The sequence below is a fragment of the Paralichthys olivaceus genome, chromosome 10, assembly GCF_024713975.1.
Source record: "Paralichthys olivaceus isolate ysfri-2021 chromosome 10, ASM2471397v2, whole genome shotgun sequence".
Taxonomy (NCBI): Eukaryota; Metazoa; Chordata; class Actinopteri; order Pleuronectiformes; family Paralichthyidae; genus Paralichthys; species Paralichthys olivaceus.
In genome coordinates this window covers 15,507,483-15,528,344 of record NC_091102.1, presented here as the reverse complement: position 1 = coordinate 15,528,344, position 20,862 = coordinate 15,507,483, and the positions used below count along the sequence as shown (strand labels likewise).

At 41.5% G+C, this 20,862-nt stretch overlaps 2 protein-coding genes across 4 annotated transcripts in view; one reads left to right on the top strand and one right to left on the bottom strand.

Annotated features, from left to right (window-relative positions):
* Positions 1-3,750: 3,750 nt before the first annotated feature.
* Positions 3,751-8,539, top strand: serp2 (stress-associated endoplasmic reticulum protein family member 2). Its single transcript, XM_020089887.2, has 3 exons — positions 3,751-4,041; positions 6,705-6,777; positions 8,082-8,539. Exons 1-3 carry the CDS (start codon positions 3,958-3,960, stop codon positions 8,120-8,122), a joined length of 198 nt encoding a protein of 65 aa, XP_019945446.1. The 5' UTR covers positions 3,751-3,957; the 3' UTR covers positions 8,123-8,539.
* An 874-nt stretch (positions 8,540-9,413) lies between these two features.
* LOC109631324 (TSC22 domain family protein 1-like) overlaps positions 9,414-20,862 on the bottom strand; it is a 30,409-nt gene continuing 18,960 nt past the window's right edge. Inside the window, exons 1-3 of one of the 3 annotated variants that reach the window (XM_020090000.2) lie at positions 16,279-16,750; positions 12,153-12,204; positions 9,414-11,076 (exon numbers count right to left, since the gene is read on the bottom strand). In XM_020090000.2, coding sequence (XP_019945559.1) covers positions 10,807-11,076; positions 12,153-12,204; positions 16,279-16,388 — 432 coding nt within the window. In that variant the 5' untranslated portion in view covers positions 16,389-16,750 and the 3' untranslated portion in view covers positions 9,414-10,806. Of the gene's footprint in view, positions 11,077-12,152; positions 12,205-12,555; positions 13,516-16,278; positions 16,751-20,862 lie in introns of those variants that run through there. The other 2 variants (XM_020089999.2, XM_020089998.2) reach the window with 2 other exon arrangements.

The following is a 20,862-nucleotide window of genomic DNA, read 5'->3' as shown; positions in this document are numbered from 1 at the left end:
ACTGCTACTGCGTTCTCTGCACCAGTAAATGTCCATCAACGTCCTGCAATGCATTTGTGCAAGACTGCTAACTTTAATGGGCTTCCCTGATTCGAGGATGCCATCTCTGGTATTTCCCCTGTTAAAGTCACGACAGCTGCTGTGTCACACGTGCATGTGTGTCGACGTTAACGTGCCTTCCTGTATACTTTTTGTATAATTATCACCTGGAGGAGCAATAAACAGCCTCCCCACCCCTGTGTCTGTGTTCTCTGCTCTAACAAAGAGTGACAGTATGTAGGCCAACTTACATCCATGTCAGTACTTGAACGTTGTGTTATAGCTTCACGTGTAAAATTTAAAACACTGTGTATGAGTGGGCGGACAACGCCTGCACATCTGGTTTTTACTTTATGCTTTCTGTGCCTGAACCTGCTGCCTGTTTGTGCTGGCTTTTTCTCTGCACAAACATTCTTGCATTATTTCTGTTTGTTGCATTGACTTAATTTTGGATGAGAATGTTGCCTTCTCATCCCCTCCCCTGATGGAAACCAGGTTGGGTGAAGTTATAAAGAATAAATTACAAGGAGGCAGGAAAACAAAACCACAGTGCTGAGAGAATCTGACAATATGCACCAGGCAACATCAACATGTGACACTGATTGGAAACTTTTTTACAATATAGTGCATGCAGTATATTTAAGTCTTCATTCGTCCAACAGAGCCACATTGGCACTCAGAAGAACGTATATCTTCACCAAGGCACAACATTACAATCGATTTATTTGTCATAAAACATAGTTAGCAGAAATATTCCTGTAAGTGTCCCTTAATCAGAATCAAAATTTAAGTTTTCCAAAGACCAGGCTCCACCCCACAAACTTGTGTGGTGGAATTTGGTTTCGTAGTTTTTACATAATGCTGAAAACCAAACGACCAACCAGCCGAACCATCCATCCATGCAACCAATCAACCAACCAATCAACCAACCAATCAATCAATCAATCAATCAATCAAACAAACAGGTGAGTGGTTTTACACTGATTTCATCTAGAGCTGTAACAACCTACAATCTAATTATAAAAGAGACACGTTGGTCAATCTTTTCTGCATCACACATCTAAGAGAGATGATTTTCCCTCTCTTCTCATGTAAATTAATATTAGATGCCAAGGTCACATTTTGTTGTCTCTCACCTACATGGGCTTGTCAAGAGAAATCCTTTTGCAGAAGTTTCCCTAAAGACACAGGAGAGGCATCGTTTTCAGTCTGGACTTTGAAGTGAGGACAGAAAAGTGAACAAAAGGAGATTTATTCTTACTGTCCTGGCTCCCGTCTCTAGTCTCCTACATTCATGAACTCAAACACACACACACACACACACACACACACACACACACACACACACATACACACACATACACTGACAGACAATGGAGACTGCAGAGATGTGAGAGGAAGAGGCTCGAAATCCAGGTCAGGCATTGATGCTGACTGTGAACACATGAGGACATTTGATCTGCTGCCAGGACTTCTGTTCTTTTCACATCACTTCTACTATCTCACTCACACACCTACAGAGAAAAGTTATGAGTGTTTGTGGCTTCGGGGGGGAGGTGCGTACACATGGTATTTCTTGGTTCTTAAGCGACTGTTCACAGTAACTCAGTTGTCACCGAGAGGCTGCCATGTTTTTGGTACAGTGGTGCTTGTACAGAAAAAAATCCCAAACCCCTCCCAGCTGCAGCTACAGTTAACATGCAGGACTAACTGACTCAAGAGCTCTTCTCCCTGCCGCCATCGACCTCTTCAATTCTTATATGATTTGAATATATTTTCCCTGATGGGCTTTTCATTAATATCTGTGTTTTAATGCTGATTATGCTTGTAATGCAATTCATTTATCTTCTACTGCTTTTGGATTTTAGTGTGCACTCATTTTTATTTTATTAATTTATAGTCACTTTGATTCTGTCATATGCTGGCAACAGGTCACTCCAACTCTTCTCCAATGTCTAGGATAGGACCCTCGAAGGAAAAGTGGTATCTAAAATGGATGAATGTATGAATGCTACTCACTGCACAACAAATTGTGCTTCGTAGATAATAAGGGTGTCCTTCCACCTTGATCCTGGTGCTCAGTGATTATGTCCAGGCTGCACCACAGACGTGCTGGGTCAACAAACTGAAAGAGCACAATAAATTGTTTTAAATTGGATAAAGAAAGGGAAGAGAGATGATTAGATGTTTGCTTCGGGGAACCTGGGTCACTGCAGCAGCAAACATTAGTGATTCATCAATCCATAAATCCATAAATGTATTTTCTGTTGTCACCTGGATGGTTTGCGCTCTGTTTCAGGACATGACTAAAGCAAAGTGGAAGAACGACTGAAGGATAAAATGAAATGAGGGCAGACATACCACATGAGGTCCTGTTACTCTGATCCACAGTGCACACCATCACTCTGGGGACAACAGTGGAATTGCTTTGGTGTGTTGTCTTTTAACAACATGTCTACATGACTATTTACAGTTAATTGAGACAAAAAAACAAATCCTCCCTTCTGTATTTACATCGGTGTAACTCACCTGTATGTCTACACTTAATTATACAGCAAGTCAGAACACTCATCTCTTCCTCTCTCCATCACTGGAGTTTCTGTCGCTCCCCAAGCACACCCCTCTGATGCAGTTGCTAGGCAACCCCTGCTCTGTCTCTGCCCCCCTCCATCTCTCTCGGTGCAGAAAGTGCATCTTTACAGAGAGTGAGTGATGTAAGTGGACTGTAACTGATTCAGAATTGTGCACATCTCAATGAGCTGTCATGCACCATGTTATGCTGAGTTTAATTGCACCTTTTTCCCACTGACCTCATGCTGTCTGCAGATGGTTATCGCTCCTACGATTTCCAAGAGGGAGGTGTAATTTGAGTCACTTCAGAGGCTGCAGACCTTTGAAAAGTGCACATGCTTTTGAGCAGCAAATTGTGGAATGTGAACTACCTTCATGTAAATATGAGTTGGATTGATCCAGATACTCCAATAATTTCACCAGGGGTAAAACTTTCTACTCTGCCAGGTATTCTCTTTTTATGTCATTATATACATGCAGCTAGAATTTAAAGTCATAGAGGATTAAAGTATTTTGTTCACCCTGATGGTAAAAAATAGGAAGGAAAATACCCTCTGCTGCCACTTTATTAGATATATATACCATAGTCTAATGTCCAAATGTTTTTAAAGATAATCTTTGACTGTGAATTTACATTTTAAAGACACGTTTTAATAAATGTGCTTTCTCCTAGTTCTGATCTTACAAACTGTTTTAATCATTTTATAATGTTTTATTTTATCATCTCTTTACTCTTTTCTCATCTGTAACAAGTTGTATCTTTTAATTTTTAAAGGATAAAGTTCATTAGCATTATTATTAGTATCAATAATTATCACGTGTACTTAACAACTGAGTGAATTCGTGTGAATGAATGTGAGTCTGGTAGTTCTGCTGTCCTGTGTTTTCTTATGTGTTTGTTTATAGGTCAAATGTCATCCTCCATAAATCAGGAGAGGCATAATAAGAAACTGGCTCTGGCCACGCGCTCATCTCCATCAGGTGCACAACTGTGTGTGTGTGTAAAGTCAGGGGGAGTGACACAGAAGACTTCCTGTGATGGTCTTTCACACTAAAACTTTGGAAAAACGTGTTTCTGTTTACTCACATTTGAACGTGTGACAACACGGAAAAATAATGAATTTAGTGTAAAAGAACTTTCCCGCGTGTTTTACAGCACAAGATGTTGATTCGAGACCGTGCTTGGAATGCTATGTCGCGCCACAAATATTCCGTACTTTTATTTTGAAATTGGACTCCTCGCCTCTCCGGTGCGTGCTGCGGCAATTGACGCAGAGGTCCGCCTGCAGCATCCGAGACATAACGGGCCAAAGCCAGTGTATTTATCCCGGGTTATATCTGCGGAAGATGGTGGCTAAACAGAGGATCCGCATGGCCAACGAGAAACACAGCAAGAACATCACGCAGAGAGGAAACGTGGCCAAGACGCTGGTGAGACGTTCACTGACCGCGACACGCCGGCGCCACATTAGCCCGGATAGGTGACGTTGTGTCCGCGGTGATCACAGCAGCATGGCGGTGCTGATGGTGCTGATGGTGCTGCTGGTGGTGGTGGTGGTGGTAGTGGTGTCAGTTGGCCTCAGACGTTAGGGTTAGCACACATGTGTAGCACGGTTCGACCCAGGACCTGCACCTCACCGCGCTGCTCTGGGTGATTGACGTGAGGAGCCGGCGGGCTGGGTCCACATCTGAATGTAATCTGTTCGTTACCGTGTAACTACACGTTACTTCTCCGAGCGCCATCATTCCATCAGGGTTATAGATGACAGCAGCTCTCATTCATTCATCAAATACTAAAAACTGGCGAAGATGAAGATGAAGAGGTGTTCAGGTGAAATGATTCATGGAATATTCCACTAATTGATGTGGCAATTTAATGTACCTGAAAGTAAAATCCAAATGTTAGATGAACAACACCATCAAATGGAGACATCGCAAATAAAACTGACCAAAACTGAACTATATACAGATAACTGTGGCCTCTACTGGAGCATATAGCATTGTTTCATGAACCTAGGATTGGAAGGATGTGGTATGGATCAGGAAGTAACCCATTCAATTTTGGTGTGGATCCAAAACAGGAGGCTGATCCAAGAATTGTTTTTTTAAACTTTCAACACTGAGATGGAGGTTTTTCATCATTTTCCCAGAGAATAATTCATTCAAAAATCTGTCTTATTAAGGGAACTGATGAGTGAAATCTGGGGCAGCTTCATTGCATTAAAGGGAACAGTTTGGCCTTTGCAGAGGTATGTGCTCCACCGAGCGCCATTGTAGTCTTTCATGTCAACAGTTGAAATGAAAGGCATAGTTCACCCAAAAAATAATGAATTATGTACTCACCAATATGCCGATGGAGGGGTGGTTGGAGTGTTTGAGTCCACAAAACACTTTAGGAGTTTGTCTGCTTTGATCCACAGGCGAACACGGCTCCGCGAGGAGGATAACAGTGAACATTTAGGCTAACACATGGTGTAAATGACGCCGCTTCGAGCTGAATTTGAATGTCGGGGCCTTCGGACACTTGGATGACACCACAGGAGCAGAATGCAAATTTTCTTGTTGTTGTTTTTTGAACTTTGAAGAAGGAGTCACCAGTTCCTTCAATTGTGTTGAATTTGGCTGCAACGCTCTTTTGCTCCTGATATTCCTGAAGTGTTTTGTGGACTCAAACACTTCACCCACCATCGCAGTAGTGGTGAGTAGATAATGAGTGGATTTTTTTGGGTGAACTATCCCTTTAAGTACTTGCTCCCATATTAATTCCAAAGTCATGGTTGTGTGATAAAGTCAGAAGCTCCAGTGCAGAGGACATGTATGGCTGTTAAACGAGAACCATCAAGTTTTCAATAACGTTTTGACCGCCCATCCTCTCTGCTATAACATTTCTTCACACACGAAAAATAAAAAGTATTACCAATATAAAAAAAAATACTTACTAAAAAATATTGACTTGCTACATTGTTGTCTTAAGCAGGACCTTTCTCATTGTAATTCGATTTAGTGTGAGGGACCCACAGGAGAAGATTCAAATTCACTTTGGACATAGAATGGTGTTGTGGGCTTCACACACACAGGTTGTGTTGAACACAGGTTTACCCTCCTCCTCTTCCTCTGTCACCATAAAAGAAGGTTAAACAGAATCTCACAGGTTAAATATGGAGGCTGCTCAGGCTCCGGTTTCACTCACATGAGTTATTGTACAAGAAAAAAGACCACTTCTTCCACAGATCATCTGCGTATCACAGACTGTGACAGCCTCCCACACCACTGGCGTAATGGTATCACCTTGTGGGATTGATGGCTGCTCCCTGAATTTGTCTAGACTGACTGACTCGTGCTGTTCCACTCATCTTTTCTACTTGATGTGAAAACTGGATTTGCACCTTTCACTGGATAATTACACTGAGGTTGGTTTTTTTTCAGTGTGACCACACAGTTGTTATTGTGGCCATTTTGATGTTCAGCACCATCATCATCTTACTTTTAAAAATCAAGATGATTGGTGATTGTAGAGCAAGTGATAAAACTAAAATATGAGCCGCAACCAGCTGACCAGTGGTGGGAATGGGAAACCACTTTGTGAATCTACCTATAGACGTTGTATTTTTGTTCTGCAGCATTCAATGTACAGTGTTGTTATTTTCCCCACTTAGAAACTTCCTCATACCCAATAAAGGACACATAACACTATAGTATAGTGACAACACCTTTCCTTCAGTGAGTTCGTTTTGCAATATCAGTAAGAGTCTATCTGAGATAAATCAATTTGCACAGGAAGACCTCTCCTCCATTCACTTCCAAGAATTGCCCAGTGCAGTCTTCATCTGTGTTGCAAAGTGCAGACCGTGGTGGCGTCCCACAGGTGGTTTAGTGAATGTACTGTGTTGTGCCGCTGTCAGTCTCTTTACCAGCCCCATCTCTGTACCTGTCATTCAGGCGGCACATATAGTGTCATATATAGTATAACCCCTCCCCCGAAGCTCCAGCAGACCTGAGTGTACACACTACACTAGACTGGACCACACCATTCTGTTGCAGCAGTAATGCTAATTTACTGTGTGTGTGTGTGTGTGTGTGTGTGTTTCCCATAGCGACCACAAGAGGAAAAGTATCCTGTGGGCCCCTGGTTGCTCGCCCTCTTTGTATTTGTTGTGTGTGGATCAGGTACGTTCCCCTTACATCTGGAGGAGAAAGTGTTTTTGCCTTTGTTTGTGGTGAACAATCAAACTAATGATTTTTTAAAGGTGTTTCTTTATTTCTTTTACTTGAATTCACCACCATTTGTTTTGTTCACATTTAGTTTTTCATTGACTTACTATAATATGTTGTCCTGTGTTGTATTTTGGTTTATACCAACTGAAAAATGGAAAAATCTTTATTTTTCCAAGCGCAATATTGCTACTATGGTTGAGAGTAGTTGTAGTGATGGTGATTGATTGCATTTACAAATAGGGCAGTAAGCTGATGTAGTTCCTTTTTGTTTTCCAAGATTGAATATGTAACAATTATTCATTATGTTGTCTAAAAACAAATAGACATGTTACATATTTTCTTTTTTTATGTACTTAAACTATCAAAACTGAATATATGTCACCGACAGCCGATAACATTAATTAGTGCGGAAAAACATACAAGGGATATTCTCCATCTTGTCCTATGTTCTAAAATGGGACAGTGTTAAGTTTAAAAAGGGTAAAGAGGTAATGATGTCTGATCAGGTGCACAACTGAAGTTATGTCCCGAACATCCGCTGGTGGCCGCTAACACCTGCTAACATCTAATGGTATTTGGTAACTTAAATTGTGCAGAAGACCTTCAAACGTACAAGGGATATGCAACACCTTGTCCTATATTCTAAAATGATCCAAAGTGGTCAAAACAAATCCCAATTCTATTCAAAGTTGCAGGACGTTTAATTTTGGTCGCTAAAGCTATGGGTAATTGCATATACCCATAGCTTTGCCCGTCTTGTATTGTATGAGGAAGAAAATATACGCGAGGCAGTCGGCTGTTTCCGCGTTCCACTATTTGTATTGGTTACTCATAATGGATCAGGATTATTCTCTGCTGTTTCCTCCGTAACATGAGTAAAACTTAAATACATTACCTCATCCGAGAACATCATTTGTGCCTGAGTTGCTTCAGGGTGATTTTCATCGGCAATGGTGGCGAAGACAACAACTCCCATGAGTCCACGCTGCTTCATGATGTTACTAACCATTATTGTTTTGACTGAGAGACCACTAGCAGCCAATGTTATAGATGAAATGTCTAGCAATTTCTTTATTGTATTTGGAAAGGAAAGAAGAGATATACTCCTCCTATATGTAATTAATATACAGTATTTTTAAATTAGTGTTCTGCAGTTTTTCAAACATTTTAAAAATAATGTAGCCAGTGAGAAATGTCTTAAGTTGCGATAACAAGCCAAAACAAATGGTCTCACAAATCCATCTGTTTGCTCTCAGCCATATTTCAGATCATTCAGAGCATTCGCATGGGGATGTGATTCAGAAGGAGCCTCCGGAGCCCTGCCCCACCCCCCCAATTCCCTCACTGGCTAGCCCGTGCCTGCACACCTGCCGAACCCCCTCCAGAGGCCCAGAGACTGACAGCAGAGCTTCAGACCCTCAGAGATCTCAGAGAGAGAAGCTTCCCTGACCACCACCTCCACCACCCGCCCGCCCTCCCTCCTCCCTGTGATCAGTGTTTACAGTGTTGAAGTCTGTGGTACTGACAGCTTTTCTATGGACAAGTCTAAAACCACAGCGGCTGGAGAACATGCACGTCTCATTACTCACTTGGCACCTGTGTTTGTGAAAGTGTGAGACTGTGTGACGATGTGCCATATCTGTCTGTGTTCGTCTGTGTTGAATCTTTTTTCAAATAAATGTCGAGCATTTAGCGAGCAGCCGGTTTTACTGTTGCTTCTGTAGACTCCCTGTGTTTATCAGTGCACAGTTCCACACACACTATGTGCTGAAGTTGGTGTAGTCTATGAGGAGACAACCCCCGACCTTTCCAAGGGGAAGCTCTAGGTTTGAGAAGCCAACTGCAGTGTGGTTTTAAATGGCTTTCTTAAGGCGTGCAAAAAAACAGCACCAACACAGAAAATACTGCAAATGAACAATTACTAGAAATATTTGATTTAAAGTGCTTCCAGGAAACATTGAGATGAACCATCTCCACCATCAAGACTCCATGTAGGAGCATTGCTTTATAAATGCTCTGTAAATAGGCAATGTTCAAATGTTCAAACATGCTGTTTGATAAAGTGACTGCTGACAGGTACGTCAGGGCTAATGTATGTTTCACTGACTGAGATAAAAGCAGAGGAATTCCTTTTAAATAACTAAGAGCTTTTAAATATGTAGTCATATGAAAACCTTATTGTTTTATTTCATACTTTTGAATTTGACCTGCTGTACATCAAAATGCTGGTTTAGCATATGGAATTAATTGGATGAGCAATGTAAGTACTGTCTGAATTTAACATATACAAATTGTGCCAAATTACAAGAAATTAGTAAGAATTTAAAATTGCGTATCAATTATCGTCTTTAAGGGTCACCGTGGTAACCTCACTCTAAAATCCACATAGCTGTGTCCTTTACTCTCCCTGCTCAGCAGCGTAGTAGACAGTCATTGACCCTAATTAAATAAAACCCTGAAACAAGAGTTCAGCTGCTGCAACACAAAAAAGCCAGCAGCATGACTCCACGTGACCAGAAAACAGCGTGTCAATGTCCACGGTCACACGACTGCACAGGGGAGACTTATAAAGATGGCGACCCCGGTGCTTATTCTTCCTTAAGCATGTTTATTGAAAGTTGTGATGTGCAGCTGTCAAGTGCAATTGCGGTATGTATGTTACAATATCTTATCCAGTCTTTGCAGAAACATGCACAGAACATGAGCATACAACTGATACACAGAATGAAAAAAGAAAAAAAAAACATCTTCAGAGTTTGTTGTTTTTTTGTTTTGTTTTTTTGAATGCTGAATTTAAAGATATTGTTAATCCAGAAGTACTTCACTGTCAAAACTTAAAAAATAAGAATAATAAAGGTGCAATACTCCAGAAAGAAAAAAAGTGAAAATGGTTTTACAGTCAGAGTTAGATTAGCAGTAAGGGATATGGACAGCGTTGGTGGCTGTTTTGTTGTCAGTTAAATAACCTAAACTCCCGTCGACCCCACAATCCTGAAAATACAGCAATAAAAATAGACGACACAGACTGGGCAAGACGTTCTTGTCCCTTGCTCACCCGCTTCAATCTGTGTGACCTAGATAGCATCTGTTATTTTTCTCCTCCTCCCCACTATTTTACATGGTACTTACACTATACAGAAATATACATCATCTTCTGCCCATCAAACTTTTAGGAAAAGAAAATGCAGCTTAGCCCAACGTCTCAACCCTGTGGAATAAGGTTTAAATTACATGCCACTGCAGGGTTGAGCAAACAGCAATGATGAGCTTTGTCCAGGGCAAAAATGAGAAGCTTGAAAATGAAATACTGAAAATAGAATATTCATCATCTCCATAAGAAACCAGGTTTTGTTCATCCCACCAAACCCACGTTTGAAGTAACGTCATCAATGCTGCCGAGTGTTGTTCAAAATAGCCTCCCGTAACCCTCCCCCAACTCCCCCATTCCAGATGGGGACTTTGTCAAGATAATAATTGCCAACATTCTTCACTTGTCACTCTGAAGGCTTTTTCTCTCAACTTGTAACTTTAGGATCTGGTCTCGAGAGAGAACCACTTTTATTATTTACATCATTCAGCAAAAAATGTAACAACCAACACGGTCCTCCAGCTCCTGCATCTCCAGCATCACTAAAACCGACATCACTTAAAATCCAGACACAGGCACAGTGATTTTTTTTAGTTAAGCATTATGTCGCCACTGATAAGTTGTTTTCTCTTGGTAAGACATTCTAGTCGATATGTCCAAGGTTTATTTGGCAAAAGTTCAATGATTCATCCTCTTGTGAGACAACCTCCTCAAACAGCATCTCCAGACTGTCACCCTCGCCGCTCGTGCTGCTAGCTGCATCCTTCTGAGAGATAAATATGTGCAAATTCTTGTCTTAACAGCTCAACCTCCTGCTGTCAAGGGTGAGGCTTGGCTCTGCTGCTCTAGCAGAGCACAAAAACCATCAGTCTGTCTTGTCTGTGCAGACCAGGCTACGCCGAGGGACCAGAGCTGTGCGAGGTGGGCTGGGCGAGGGCGGCGGTGCTCGGGGGTCCCGGTGTGGCAGAAGTCGGCGGGGCGGGCGGGGAGCCGGTCTGGACTTGAGCCTGGAACTGCGCCATCTGTTCCGGGCTGGCCAGTGTCTTCAGCAGGGTGTTCTCCTGCTCCAACTTGGAGTTTCGCTCGATCAGCTCCTTGATCTGCTCCTTTAGGACCTCCACCTCCTCACGCACAGCGTACATCAAGTGACTCTTCACCAGGTCCTGAGACACAGAGACATAAGGCTTTAGGACTGGAATCTATCAAAAGCTAACATCAATGAGAAAAAGAACAAAGAACTCATCCCATCTGCAACCAATGCTTTATGCTCCACATTTTACATGATGAGAGAAACGAATGTAAATAAAAAAACACTGGAAAAACAATGCTAAGAAATGTCCTCTGATTTTTATCAGCACATCATGTGACCCTGTGTGACCCTATGTGACCTTACTAGCATCGGGTGGAGGGAAAGGGCCGGAAAATGACACAAAATGGGTAAAAACTTTTTTATCTGTATTTTTTTTAGGAACTTGAGGTTTTCTTGAACGGCAATAAAAGTCACGTGCGATAGTGAGGGAATTCCCAACCTCTATCAATCTACACCAAACTGAAAATGCTGCAGAACAGAATCACAGCTGATAAGTACAAAGTATTTTTGTCCTGAAACCACACAAGCAGTTTCCTTTATCAAACACATTCACTGTGGTGATGCTACAATAAACAATGACACAGAGGGAACGTGCGTGAGAACGTTCCCATGGTGCTACGTCATTAACCCAGCCCACATTAGAGTGTAAGCCAATCCAGGGCCCCATATATTTATAACTGGTGTGTGTGGAGCAGTTTGCCTAGCAACAGACACAACAGTAACAGAGTGAAACCAAAAGAACTGGAATAAAAAGCTGTTTGATTTGATGTCAAATAAAATGTTCGACTGCACAATTAGTATTAAAACACTACAAACACATATATTGTACTGATTATTATTCTTTAAGTTAATGGTATGAGGAAGCTACACTTATTTTGTTGAGGATGCTAGATTGAACATAAACAACTATGTCTACATGAACATAAACAACAATTATATCATACAGATCTACACAACTACTGTTTATGTCCTGCACATTACTACACTTCCATAAAGCAAATACATGTACCAGAATGTATTAATCAACTCAAATACAATAAATAACAGACCCCTGATTTTTAGAGTCCTACATTTAAAACACACACATTTGAATTTCATCCTCAATATTTCCCACAGCGTCAATAACAACAGAAACAAGCTGACACTCACCATTGCTTGTTCAATCTTGTTGTCTATGGCCACAACGCTAGCGCCTGACGAACTGCAAGAGAAGAACAGAGGGATACAATCACACGTCTGAGTCTGGATCTGTGCTTTCAGGGAATACACAGGACAAGATGGAGAACCGCAGTCTAAGAAGCTAACAGCATCTGTCCCTCCGCCGTTGCGGGAGGATTATACTGAGTCGACGGGCTGGTTTTTCAACGTAAGGCCCAAAGCGTTGGAGTCCGTGTGGGTGTAGTGACACTGGAGCATCCGTGGACGGAGCAGCGTCTCCATCACACAGCGGCGACACTACTGCTGCATGTGTGTGAATATATATATATATATATATATATATGTGTGTGTGTGTGTGTGTGTGTAGCGGCTCAGTAACACATCTCTTTGTTACCTATTGTCGAGTCGGACGTGCGAGCTCTCTGCGCTCAGCAGCGACGACAGAAACGAGATGGAGAAATTTCGGAGCTGGCAGACGCCTAGGTCCATGGCCACGGTGTAGCACGGCGGATTCATGCTGTTCATGGTTTACGATCCGGTATCGATCAACAACACCGACAGCCTCCGTGTGTCCCGACTCGACCTCCGCGCGATCGCCTCCGAGAGACACATCCACGCGCACTATTCCGCCTTGTGTCCGGTGAGGGCTCGCGCAGCCACCGCAGAGGTTACCCGCACGATCCAAGGTCGGTTCATCTCGGAGCGACGCACACAAGAACCCGCAGCCCCGGGACCAAGCCCGCATAATTTATCCAGTGACGCGCACACGGCTCGGCCCCTGATTGGCGGAGAGGGCGCTCGTTTGCATGGTCTATGCGGGAACGCCCCCACCTGGCGCTCAGCTGACACGTGTTTTACATAAATTATTCTGGGAGGGGAGGAGAGGTGGATGAAACCGGGGAGAACCGGATGGGAGATGAAGAAGAAAGAGCTGGAGGAGTGAAAAACAGGCAGGGGAAGGGCAACAGTCAGGACTGTGAAAATACAGCGACAAAAACACATTCATCAGGAACTGTGCTGCCAGGGACAATACTCACACTCTCACCCACCCACACCCACAGGAATTAAACCTGAAGACCAGGTTGTTTTTTTAATCCCCATGACAAGAAAGACAAGAAGACAGACAAGAGTTTGTCCACCCAGGGAACAGTTTAAAGGAATTCCTGTGTCTGAAATCATTGCACCATTTTTCTTTAAAACCCTTTAATATTAAAATAATGCAAGAAAGAACACCCATCTGCTTAGATTACTAATCATAGATAGATGCACTCCACTGTCTGGATAGAGACAGATTTTCATTATGTGTATTAGATCTTTTTGATATTAAAACAATTATGCAATAATAAAAAAAAAAAGAAAGATGGATGGATAGATATCTTATCATACGAAATGATATGTGTTCATTTATATCCACTCTCATATTGTTAATGGATATATGTGACTTTATGCAGCATTGGAGGCTTTTACTCACAATTTGTTAAGCTTACATGCAATTATATTGTCTTTTCTAAGTATTGAGATAATGATGCAATAATTCCAGACATGACATTTTAACACATTCCTCGTGTGATCAATATGATCCATACAAGCTACAGTAACAGCTCTATATATATTTATCAGGGGCATAGTTAGTCATTTTCACATCAGGTGAACATTTAGTTTTGGGGGCAGCTGTTAAATTCAAAAGTGTTAAACATTAACTTCAAGTGCTGTCTTTCATATAGATATGCTGCCCCTATGTGGCCATAAGTATTACTACAGAGCTGTGAGGTTGGAAGATGATAAAGGAGGCCAAGCAAAACAAGTCTATAACATTTGAATTATCAAATTCTGTATTCAAGCCCAATAGAGGAACAAAAAAATAACTTTTGTCAAGTAACAAAGAAGTTGGAGGTTTTTGTAAATTAAACTATTTTCATTTTCATTTTTTGACTCATTTGAAATGTCTTCCTTCCGCACACCAAGCTAGATGTTTTAAGACGTAGAAATATGAGAAGGTATTTGTGGCAGAATAAAACAATGACACAGGTACTATCATACACAGTAGCACCAGCATCGCACATGTCCTAGCTGTCACTTACAACATTTCTGATAAGGTTTCATCTCCACTAAAGATTAAGAATTGAGCTGAACACTTTAAGACCCTTCTATCGGTCAAACGTCTTTACCTGATACTTTGGCCTACGACAAATTTCCCTGTGGGACAACAAAGTATGTTTGATTTGATGATGAGCTCACTGTAGTTCAATAAGGTTAATCTGACTCCAACATTACCACACAATAAAAACTGGGAGTATCATTGTGTTGGACAGTGACACACAGCTCCGGCCTCAGAGATAATCTAATCAAGACCCTCTATCCAAAACACACCTCCCTACGTTCTCTGAAGAGCCACACACACACATTCCATTGACACCCAAAACCCTCAAATATCACGTCTGTCTGCTCACACCTACTCTTCACATACCCAAGCATAAAAGAAACAAATACACTGATCCTTCTCTTTCTTCTTTTCTCAAATTCAGACTAACTTAGAGACCCTGCATCTTTTTTTGCGGTCAGGTGTGGCATTGAGTCAAGCAGGAATACAAGAAAACGGGTATGTTCAGGACCACAGAAGATACTGCAGGTCATCCACAGACCATGCAGAGGTCCCTGTTAAAATTTTACAAATGGTCCTAAAATCTGGTCCTTGAGCTACTAAGTACTACTGAGGTGTAGCTGTTGTACTTGATGTACCTGTATGTATTTATGAGATAATATATTTAAATCCTACAAAAACAGGGTACACACCATGTGATTTGAATGTCGTTGCCCACCTTTAAAATGGGGGCTTAGTCTAATTTGGGCATTGCATGGCTTATTAAGCACCAATACTTTAAGGAAGGCTCATCCATAGCCTCTGTAAACTGACAGCATACTGTTGTCAGCCTCTGTTCACCTCTGATCCCATTCAAACACTTCAACACTTAACAAGAAGTCAAACAGCTTAATAACAGGCTCAGAGCAGCGCTTATCTTTTCCGGTCTCTTCCACGACTAGGAAAGGAGATTTAGCCAATTACCCAGACCTAAATAGCCAGTAGGACTGCGGCTCTAATGTAGTCACACTCGACTCACAAGCCCATACAGGATTGGAAGGAGCTATACTTGGTCCCACTGGCCACTGGCCAAGAGCTAGATGACGTTCCAAGAAAATGCACTTTCATGAGCCGCTGGTAAATAAGATTTTCACGCTTTAAACAAGAAGCGCAGAGATCACACACTGCAACAAAGCAAGTGTCTCACACATCAGACTTCAACTTTTTCTCATTTAGATTTTAAAGGTTTTAGACGCATGTTTATATTTTTCAAATCTCATGCACACAGAATGCTGATTTTTCATTTTATAACTATTTAAGACTTAAACAATTTCGCTGTAATACCATGATGTCTTATATCCCCCAGTGGATTTAACCTACTGTTCCTGTGAAAACTCGTGGACAGTCTAACATCAAAATTATACAGCTTTATTTGTGCCATTGGTATTTGATTTATTCACTACAGTGTTTTTAGTGTTATAATAGCAGACTGTTTCAGGTGGGCCAGCCATCTGGTGGCCTTGCTGTGCTGTAAAACAACACCAGCCCAGTGACCTACTGAGGCAACTTAAGAGAGATATGACCCAAAGTGTATTAAGACCCTATTATAGAAGTCTGGTCCATGCTCTACTTTTAACTGACAGTAATTATTAGTACTAATGGGCATTTTAAATACATATGAGTATAATTTTAATTCTTAAAACAAATATGCATGAAGGATAAATCCATATTTTTATAAACATACATTTTAAAAATATATATGAATTTGGCATTTGTAATTTACACAAAGATTAAGCCCATCTATGTATTACTCTACATTAAGGCATATATATTTACTATAGATATCAAATATAATTCAACTTTGTAAACCAGTTTACAGTATCCGTTTCAAGTATCCCTTAATGTGAATGCTAACGCTGAAGCCACAAATGACTGAAAAGAAAAGTACAATATAGCCACGCAGCCTTTTGTGCGCAGCTACTGTAGTGATTCACTCAGGCGGCTAACTCCCTGCAGCTTCCCCGTCTTTTATTTTACCTTTTGAGGTGCTGCTCCAGCTCCCAGAACAAAAGCTCCATCGCCATCTCGTCATGGCCCTGCACCCGTACACCCCGCGCTCTCATGGAGCCGTCCGTCAAGAGGAACATGTACACTCCAAAGTGACACAGCAGTGTGCGTTTCCAAGCTTCTTTTGTTGAGTGTTTTCAAACAGCCACCCCCGCTCCTTCTTAAATTTTAGGGGACAGGTCCGCGGTCACCCCCTATAGATACATGACTAAGTGCTGCTGCACTGAAAATCAAAAGGCAGCAAGGCAGGTTATGATGACTGAGAGTCCATGTGTGTATGTTATCATTTGTGTTTGAATGGCTGGCTAGTGAGTGAATTACTGAGTACAGAGAATAGCTGGGGCGGGTGGTGACGTGTGATCATGTGATGCTGGAAGTTACATAAACCATCAACAGAGATTAGCATGTGGCCCAGTGATTTCCCTGCTTCTACAACACAAGCCCTCTGCCCCCTATAGCCTGAGACACAGATACACACATACTCTTCAGCATTGCTAAATGTCTGTCTGTCCCTTTCATAATCCAAATACAATAAATCACAATAAATATTTTCATTGACTGACAGTGTATTTTTGTATGTCCTCAGCATAATGTAGATTTATTTGCACATGATGGAGGCACTGACCATACCCTGTCATGGTTTGGAATTGACATGATGGGACTAGATGGTACATATTGAGCCTTCAGTCAAGGGTGAAAGAGATTTCCCAAAAACCAATGTGTTTTCTGTGCTCCATAAAGGTTACCAGAGTCACTGAGGGATCAACCGTCAAAACTGCAAAAGAGGCCCTGGTGCTAACTTTTTTGGTGTAGTTGGCAGTTTTCTAAAGAATCATGATTTCCACCCCCGTACAAGCTCTCGTTTTCAGTGTGAACCCGCTGCATGACAGACAAGAGACCCTTTGCTTTGGGGTCTTACCTTGTCATATCTCATTGAAAGGCAGCCTTAAGATGGCTTAGTGCCCCAGCAGACAGAAAACACAACATACACTCACAGAGCCTCCGCTAGCTTAGAGACGGCCGGCCAAGAAACAACAGGTGAAGGATGAGCACAATGGGGGGATTTGACTTGACCTAACGGACTCGACGTGCTGGGGTGAATCAGTGTCACATGACTTCTGGGTGGGTCGTCCAGTCCTAACAGCAGCCGTGCTTACAACACTTCCCGTGTTAACAGATATACTCAGAGTAAGTTGTCAACTTCAAACTTAGCCCTCAAGTTACCTCACTTTGTGTTAAGAAAAGTAATTTTGTCGAAAATACAAGTGGCACTAAAAATACCTGCAGAGTCAGAATACACATCAGTGAAAGTACCTCTGTAAGCACTTCATCAGGGTGCATGTCATCATGCAGGGGTCATATCTCTTTTCATGAGCAGGCATCATCAGTGACGTCTGATCATTTTATCATGACATTAGTTTGAAGTCCTTTGCTACTGTACCGCGGGCTAACGTCACCAGATAGGATTGAGCCAGTGCTGACATTTCTGATCTATACAATGAAGTCATGGACTGAAATCTCTGTTACACAGGTCCTGTTCAGACCTGGTATTATCTATCCTGAGAGACCCGACCGAAAGTGGACAGCTGCAAGACTGTCACACCTGACAGTAGAATGCACCCTGAATGTGTCTTGCTGACCACTTCCTCAATTTATATGCAAATTACACACGTGCGTCATTTCTGATGTTGTTTCTAGCCGGGCTGAATATACAGATGCATTTGTGTGCTTGTATGAGAGAGCAGGAGAGAGCTGAACCAGCGCTGCACAAAGTGTAACAATGAAACAAGATTTTACTCGGTCCATGATAATATTGTGTCGGTTGCAACAAATAAATCTGTGTATTACAAATTTAGAAATACTTTTAGTTTATTGTGTACAACTGTAGCAGGTCAGAGGACATCAGCTGTAGGCGATGCTTCAATGTGGCTCAGGACATATTGGCGTTCACACAGCTAAAGGAATGTGGCCGAATGCGTCCCAGACCAACCTTTGACTGTGTAATGATCGGATCTCAAAAGCTTCCTCAATTTGTCTCGAGTGTGTTCACACCTGAACTTAGAACTGTCTACCTCAAGACAGAAGGTAATACTAGGTCTGAATAGGGTCATAATTAAAAACTGAATAAGGTATTGCTTTTCTAGGTTGTAAATCTCTTGTGATCAGTGCTGTGAGTGTGGGGATTGTCTATGTTTGTACTGTCGAAGCTGGTACAAGTTTGGAACAATGTGACATACTTACACACTCGGCAGTAACTTAAAACACTGATCACTTGCACTGGTCACCCCTGTGGAGTGGTAAAAAAGACCCACAATACCACAGCACTAGTTCAACACAGTTGTCATCCTCCCTCAGACATCAACATTAACTGTTCCTACACATTTATTCAAAACAAAGTTTGAAAAACTATTCAGTGCAAAATGCATGTGCTGCATCATGTTTCTAAATCTACCATAACTAGATTTCAGTGAACATCTAAATAGTGTAGTTTACTGTTTATCTGACCTGGCTCTATATAAGTCATAGCGGATGCTTTTCAAAATGCAGGCCTGTGGTAAAAACCTAACAATCTGGCTTTGCAGAAATGTGCTTATGCACATCAAGTTAGTGTGTGCATGTGCATTCATGAACAATCCCATCTATTTCTGCATCCTGTGTACAACACAAAGCCTGTTTTGTAATGTGCATTTCACATCTAAATCACATGTAAGAAAAGTTTAGATAATAGTCATACAGAGGTCAAAAGCATGTCATGTTGGTTTATTTCTCTAGTAATCCACATTAAGTATACTAGCAGGGCTTTCAAAGCTCTGTGTCTGTATGATTAAAATAAATGTGCTCCATTGTAAAAGTTTGTTCTGTATGAAGACTGAAAACTGCTTCATTAATATGACTGACTATCCAGTATTTACTCTTTTTTATTGTGATGTAAGAGGTGCTAGTGTTCTGGTTACTTTGTGAAAAATGTGTCTTACAGGAAAAGGAACTATGCCCACACATTCCATCTTTCTGGGGAAATGTAAACTCTAAAAGTTAATAAAAGGGGCCTGGCATATCCCAGCGATGGAAAAAAAAAGGCCTATTGAATTGATGAATTTGAAAAGGCTTTTAGCTGAGCTGGAGTTTGATAGTAGAAAGCACACACAGACTTTACCAGTAAGCCCTGGCAGTGGTTTTCCATAGTCACACCCTGACTATGGAGAATGACAGAGAGCTACTGAGTGAGTCAGTCAGAGAGGCGCGGAGGAATGATGAGTGGCCATTTTGGCGTGCATATGTAAGAGAGAGAAGCACTATTGGAGCATTTGGGCTGACAGCAGCAAGTCCTTAGTCCTCCATACTAAAACACACACATGTGGGGAGAGAAGGAGGGAGAGAGAGACTCAGGCAGAGAAACAGAGCCAGAAGGGGCTAGATCCACCACCTCAGCATTCATACTGTCTCAAAGAGAGGGAGAGCTAACACATGTTCTGAATATGGTCTGACTTCAGTCAGTGGATTTTTGTGTTTCTTTCTAGTGCTGCTTTAAGCACAATCTGATACTAACTTAATGTGTCCATTTCATTTTGCAAATCAGCATGTAGGCTACATGGTAGAAAGAGCCCCTCCCACTCAAAACCATGGCTGAATGATTAGACTGTTTTACCAACCTAATGCAACACAGATGATTTGGCTTCAAATGCACAAACACCTGTATGGTATGTAGGAGTCAAGGTTAATATTGAGCCCATGTATATAATTGTTCATAGGCTGCAGATATTTTTTTTATTATAACTTTTTTGATCATTTTTGTCTCAGTGAGGGGCCTGCTTAGCGGATTCTTTTGTGTTTCTCATGGACACCATAAATATATAAATACTTAATGATTAGAGAAACCAGACAATAATATCACAATTCGAGCAAGTAGACTTTCTATTCTACCTGCAGTAAGTTATTCAACCACATTGTATAGCGAGACACTTCAGTCCCTACTGGCAGGAGAAGTAACCCATTTTTAGAATAGGACCCAACTCCTATACACACAGAGAGGATCAAGGTTACATAACGTTTTGTGTGAAGTGTATGAGCAGCAGGTTTGAATAATGTGGAGTGAAACCTGGCATTAAAAGGATTAGCAGCCAAAGAACACACAGCGCTCTGAGCGCAGACAACAGGAGACAGGAATAATGCTAATACAGCAGTAAAGAGGAGGAGATAGGGTTGAAAGAAGAATGTAAAGAGCTACATCTCCTCATAGAAATATCAATACAGAATCAATATTTGGATGCACTTATGTTTTTAAATAATCAGAACTTCAACACGCTTGATTCATTCATCTCACCCCCTCACCCCCTTATCATGCATGGTACTTTTGCTGTAATTACATCTCATCTAACTGTACAACTCAAGTAAGTATGGTATATAAAAATAATACTGACCGTTAAATTTATTTTATGAATCTTAAACAGTGGGATCTGTGTTTAAAGTCATAAAACACTAGGGATCATTGTGAGAACAACATTAAAACTAGAATGACACACAGTAGAACACATACATCCACCAAGGCCCATCAGT

Excerpts from the sequence above, each read along its gene's own strand:
- serp2 (XM_020089887.2), top strand. The coding sequence starts at position 3,958 with ATGGTGGCTAAACAGAGGATCCGCATGGCCAACGAGAAACACAGCAAG. Across the intron at positions 4,042-6,704 it reads GAAACGTGGCCAAGACGCTG|CGACCACAAGAGGAAAAGTA; the intron begins GTGAGACGTTCA and ends TGTTTCCCATAG. Across the intron at positions 6,778-8,081 it reads ATTTGTTGTGTGTGGATCAG|CCATATTTCAGATCATTCAG; the intron begins GTACGTTCCCCT and ends GTTTGCTCTCAG.